Source organism: Sinocyclocheilus anshuiensis, unplaced genomic scaffold (assembly GCF_001515605.1).
Source record: "Sinocyclocheilus anshuiensis isolate Anshui unplaced genomic scaffold, SAMN03320099.WGS_v1.1 scaffold119, whole genome shotgun sequence".
NCBI classification, from domain to species: domain Eukaryota; kingdom Metazoa; phylum Chordata; class Actinopteri; order Cypriniformes; family Cyprinidae; genus Sinocyclocheilus; species Sinocyclocheilus anshuiensis.
In genome coordinates this window covers 758,419-764,656 of record NW_015549581.1, presented here as the reverse complement: position 1 = coordinate 764,656, position 6,238 = coordinate 758,419, and the positions used below count along the sequence as shown (strand labels likewise).

General features: G+C 35.7%; 1 protein-coding gene across 1 annotated transcript in view; it reads left to right on the top strand.

The window, feature by feature from the left end:
- The window catches only part of LOC107657744 (matrix metalloproteinase-16-like), a 57,131-nt gene extending 51,460 nt beyond the window's left edge, over nucleotides 1-5,671 (top strand). Inside the window, exons 8-11 of the mRNA XM_016445968.1 lie at nucleotides 779-929; nucleotides 1,036-1,068; nucleotides 2,230-2,342; nucleotides 3,645-5,671. Of these exons, the coding sequence (XP_016301454.1) occupies nucleotides 779-929; nucleotides 1,036-1,068; nucleotides 2,230-2,342; nucleotides 3,645-3,973 (626 nt within the window). The 3' untranslated portion in view covers nucleotides 3,974-5,671. The remainder of the gene's footprint in view (nucleotides 1-778; nucleotides 930-1,035; nucleotides 1,069-2,229; nucleotides 2,343-3,644) is intronic.
- The last annotated feature ends 567 nt before the right edge of the window (nucleotides 5,672-6,238 follow it).

The window sequence follows — 6,238 nt, the reverse complement described above, 5'->3', positions numbered from 1 at the left end:
TAATAATATTTAAATATTTTATAATATACTTATATGTATAATATGTGTAAATTTATAGTAATATGTATAATATGTATTTTTATTTATAATATTTATAATTATTTATACTATTATAATCATTATTTTAATTATTTTAATAATAAGTATTGTAAAGTATTTATATATTAAGCTAATACTGCTTTTAATTTCAAATTTAGAGAAAAATAAATAAATAAATGTTTACTGTAATGTTCTCAATAGATTATTTTTTTAATCTTTTTTTTATTTTATAATGTACAGTACATGTATTTATGTATTTGCTGTTAAATGGCTTAAAATATTTAAACCAAACAAAAGAATATGTAACCAAACCAACCAAACAAAGTCATTACGGTTCGTAAAGTATACAACAAAATACAGTATAATCAATCAAGGCATATTTTCCTCACCGTCGTTCACTAAATAAACACCAACACAATATTAAAGCATTTTTGTCAACACTTATACTCAAAAGTCACAGAAAGAAATCACTATGCCATTGATAACACAGACGTCAGGGAATGTAATAGGCGAAAAAGTGCATTGAAATCATCACAATATATAATCAATAAATTGTCCAAAATCAGCAAACCCCTCAGCGGTATATGGAGCCACACTTGAACAAATCAGGAAGTCATAAAGAATTTATAGAAACCATGATTTGCATTTTCCTTCTTTGACTGAGCAGAATGACTGAACGTTCTCTAAATCTACCCTGGGCTGAATACTGTAATTTCTGATGTTCTTGTGCTTTTTCTAGGCAAGCAGTTCTGGGTGTTCAAGGACACAATGCTACAGCCTGGCTACCCGCAGGACATCTCAATGTTTGGAAACGGCATGCCAGCGCAGAGTATAGAGACAGCCGTCTGGTGGGAGGACGTGGCCAAGACCTACTTCTTCAAAGGAGATAGGTATGTGCACAGCATGCATGTGTGTGTGTGTGTGTGTGTGTATGTGTATGTGTACGTGCGCTCGGCCATGTGTGTGTTTTAACTTTCTCTGTTTATCTATATGCAGGTATTGGATATATTACTTTTTTTTTTTTCTTTAGCTCCATTGTTCATTCAGAATAGAAATTATTTTTTAAATCTACGTAAACTGACTAACACTGTACTGTAATATTTGTAATATAATTTATTGTCATTTTTTATTATGTAATCATCCAATCTAGTTTAAGTTGTTGGCCATTTTAACAAGGTTTTTTTTTTACGCCTTATACTTGTAAATGTAATCAACATTTTAATTATCTACTCACCCTCATGTCGTTTCAAATCCATAAGAATTTCTTTCTTCTATTCGGGATGCTTTTGAACTGCAAAAAATGATCTATATGACCAATGTACCATATTCCAAGTCTTTTGAAATCATAAATTAGCTTTGTGTGAGGAACACACTAATATTTAACATCCCTTCTGCCTTGGCTTTCAAATTTAATGCATAGAAAAACTTGAAATATTGTGCACAAGTCACACAGACCACTTTTATGGTGGCAAAACATTCATTTTAAACCAACTAACTCTTTAATAAGATCATAACTTGGTATTTTCAGTTGAATTTTTTCATCTAGTTGTTAGTGCTGTGGTGCTCATGCAGGTGACACAAGTTTGAATCCCGCTTGCAACATTTCCAAACCTCATGTCCTCACCATCTTCCCATAATTTCCTGTCGTTTCTCCAGTACATTCATAATAAAAAAGCAACAATGGCAGAGAAAGAATTTGGAACCCAATTTGGAACCAACATAAAAAGCACTTCAGAAAAAGGAAAAAACCAACAAAGACTCTAAACATATACAAAACTTAAATAAAGACTTGTTAGCGAACTAATTTAGACTACAAAGACACCATGCAGCATCTAAAATCATCTTGCATTTGACTCCAAATCTTTTCTGTCCATTATGCAGCAGTGTCATTCTCGTTTACACTGGCCTATTTTCATTCTGCACAAGAGCACAGTTCTGAAAGGTTGTGTGTTTGGGGGCGAGTGTGAATGTCTCTGGCAGGAGCTCTCAGGGTGGGGACGTCTTGCATGAGTTCAGTCCATAGCTGCAGGCGCGCAGGTCGACAGCCACGCACATGCCATCTGTACCCAGCCCCACTGCCAGGTTTGCCCGTGGACGCAGGCGCTCATCTGAGCGTGAAGGGTGGATTGATATTCCAGGGAAATTGTTTGGCTAACCATACTTTTAAAGTGATTGTGGGCTTTCTTTCAGCCCTGTCTCTGCACGTTACCCAAAAGGCCTCTGTGGGCGAGACAGAGTCAAGAAAATTGACCCTAATTATGTGTCATCATGGCCAGCCGATCATGGGGAGATGGGAAAGGATAGCATTTTTTTCCTCCGCTCTAGTCAAGTTTTAATGCTGGTATCGATGTTACGATAACCCGTGGTCTTACGATAAGCCTTTCAGATCACGCTTTTTTAGATCACACTGAGCCCCTCTTCCAGTCTGGAACATTTTTATTTCCAGGATTTAGAATCTTTGTTCAACAGATTTAGTGGAAAGTGACAGGAAATTAGCAGAGAGATGAGATCAAGATTAATCTCAGATTGGAGCTTGCATCACCCACATGTGCACCATGGCTCAATGTCAATGCCAGTTGGAACTGAATAACCCAAAAATAGATGACAGGTCTGATGACACTTTGGACAACGAAACGAAACGAAACGAAATGAAAAGAAACATTTTTTGGTCATTGAAAAAACTTTTTAAATACATTTTACATATATTTATTATACATATATACTAAATATGAAAAATGAATAGAAAAATGATTTTAAAAAACAAAAAACAAAATGTTAAATTATATAAAAAACATATATTTTTAGATTTTAAAAACAAACATAAAAAATTGATGTATTTTATATTTCATAAAATTATAATGATATAAAATATAATTGTGATATTTTAAAATACATATTTGTTAATTTTATAATATATTATTGAATATTTAATTAGTTTTAGTTTTTATATTTTCTGTTCTCATTTTAATTTTAGTTAGTTTTAGTAATTGTGTAGATGTGTTTTGTCATTTTTATTAGCTTTTAACTAGGTCTGTATAGTTTTCCTGTTCTTATTTTAATTTTAGTTTTAGTAATTTTGCTGTGTGCTTTTGACATTTTTTTTTTAGCTTTTTAAATATGTCTGTATAGTTTTTATACATTTTTATAGCAGTTTTAGTTTTAGTTATTTTAGTATGCGAAGTTAAATTAAATGAAAATGAGAAAAATGTTGCCTTGATAGCTACTGTAGCTGATTTAAATGACTGATATAAAAACTTTTTTTTAATTATTATATTTCAGATAAAGTTTTTTTTTTTCAGATAAAATAAAGTTTTATTTCAAGTAACAAAAGTTTATTTTATGGTTTTAATTTTAGTTAATAACCCTGAATCAATTTAAATGCGACAAGTGAATTTAGGCATCACTATATTATAATGTACAAAATGAAAAACAGATATTCACTTTGAGGTTTGCTAAAGTTTATACTTAAGACTTACTTGATTAAGTGTTAGATGACCGCAGAAGTAATCAAAAATGTCAAAATAGATGGAAACGCACAAAAAATTAAATATCCAATATAAATATAAAAACAACTTACAAATGTCTCCTGTGTCGATGCTTTGCAGGTTTCACTTACTTCTACAAGGACAAAGAGTACTGGAAGTTCAACAACCACAGGCTGCGGGTGGAGCCCGGCTACCCTCGCTCCATCCTCAAAGACTTCATGGGATGCGACCTCATGCCCATCGACCCCGACATGCTGCCGACGGAGGACGAGGACGTGGTGATTAAACTGGACAACGAAGCCAGCACGGTCAAAGCCATCGCCATCGTCATTCCCTGCGTCCTGGCGCTCTGCCTGCTGGTGTTGATCTACACCGTCTTTCAGTTCAAGAGGAAGGGGACGCCCCGACACATACTGTACTGCAAACGCTCCATGCAGGAGTGGGTGTGAGTCACACGGCCACAAGACACGGTGGCGTAAACACCCTAAACTTGCGGACTTTGGCTCTCGACCTGCGTCTCGCTCAAGGAGAACAGCGAGGGCCTTTGCTTTGATTCCCCCCTCCAAGAGACGAGGGGTGCATTTCCCTCCAAAACTCCCTTCTCTTGTCCCATTGGCCCCGGTGCACCCGCTGTAGGACTTGCGAGAGGCTTGCGGGATTGCAAGGATCCCATGGTGCATTGCACCATCCAGTGCCACCGTTTGACGTGGAAATCGCTGATTGCTATACCTTTAGGTTTTACAAGTGCACGCTGAAAACATGAAAAAATGTTGCGGTTTTTTTTACTTTCCGGATTTTCGTTTGACTCCAATCTATTTATTTTCGAACCGAAATATTTACGATTACCTTTAAAGCATCCCAAACCAAATAAAGACTCCAAAGAGGATCTTTTTTCTTCTTTTTACGATTTTTTTATTATTATTATTATTATTATTCCCTCCCTGCTCTAAATATTTTGTAGTGATATGTAAGTGGGGGAAGTTTTGACTGTTGTGGCAGTCTGTCTCAAAAACAGGGGCCAAAATATTCTGCAATATTTTTAATAGCCTTAATTATGGATTGTGTTGTTGCTTTTGTTTCCGTTTATTCGTTTGTTTTTAAGCACCGCTTCGTTTGTCCTGTCGGATCGGCAGTGCAGTATTGCTTTGCTCCCTTTGAGATCGATTTGAGACCTCATTTTTGCCAGGGGCCGCACTGGAACGGGGCGGGACTCCTTAACCTCTGCCTAACATATCAGTCAAAACAGAGGGAAGACCAAGCCACTGCAACGACAAATACTTTATCGCGTTTTTTTCCGTCCGACGGTAGAATTGCAACGCAAAGGAAGTGCTTGAACCGTTTATCGTGCTTAACGCTCACTCGTTTGGTCGTGTTTACACGGACAGAGATTTGAGAATTTGTTTCTTCCCTTTTTCCGAAAGGTTGCTGTTCGAGACAGAGCATGTCATCTCCTTCGGACTGCCTTGTTTTTAGGTCTGGATGGGATTAGAGAACCTTGACGTTTGAACCAGAACCACCAGAGCAACTCAGGACAGCGCTTGATTCAAAGTGTATGCAAGCCTTCACATCCAGTCCTGTGTCTTTATTATCAACCGAGAAGAAAATCAAGGATATATCATGTAACGTTTCATCATTGCTTGTGATCGGAAGTTTCTGCGAAAGGATCGAACGATTTTTTTTTACGGAGTCAGAACTTTCGGTTCAGTTCATGTCTTGCAGTCTGACTCTAGATCGGTCCTTTGCATCGAACGGATGTTTGAACATACAGTTATTTGCTTGCATTAGCATTTTTTTTATGTTTGTTTTTCTTTTCTTTTTTGGTACATTTGAAATCAAATGGTCTTAACCTCAACTTTAAAGTGGTACTTAAAGTGCTAAGCTGTCATCTGACGTTTCTTTAGATGCGAGAAAAACAAAAAACATACGTGATCTAAAAGAAACCATATGCGTCTTTCTGGCAAGCAGTGTTTGAATGTGTGTCTGTATTGATGCTAGATTTTTCTTTCTTCTTTCTTTTTTCCTTTTTCATTGTTTTAAGAAAAAAAAGAAAAAAAAATGGGACATTCTTCAAATTCATGTACTTCATGACTCGGTTTGGGATGAACTGTCCCGACAGACTTAATAAATTAATCAGTATATGATTAAAATGCCTTTTAGCGCTTTGTTCACATTTGCTATACATACATATTCTGTCTGGGAAAATATAAACATCTACTCTTTCAACTAACACAAATACTATGGTAATACCATTCTTCAAATTACCATAGTATTTTAGTACGGTAATCATTTAGTACCACACAATATATCAAAACACTATGGTATTACCATGGTACTGCCACAGTATATTTCTGCCTTTCTTTCATTTACAAAAAAATGTACATGGTATTTTGGACATTTTACCATGGTACTAATACCATGGTGTTCTGAACATGGAACCGGGGTAATATGGTATTTTGGACATTTTGCTGTGACATTTGAACATAATACCATGATACTACTATGGTATTTTAAACATGGCACCATGGTACTATAAAATCTACTTTGGTATTTTTGACATTTTACCATGGTATTTGATCATGGTACCATGATGCTACTATAGTAATTTGATCATTTTACCATGGGACTGCTATGGTATTTTGAACATGGTACCATGATACTACTATGGTATTTACTATGGTATTCTGGACATTCTACCACGGTACTACCATGGCATT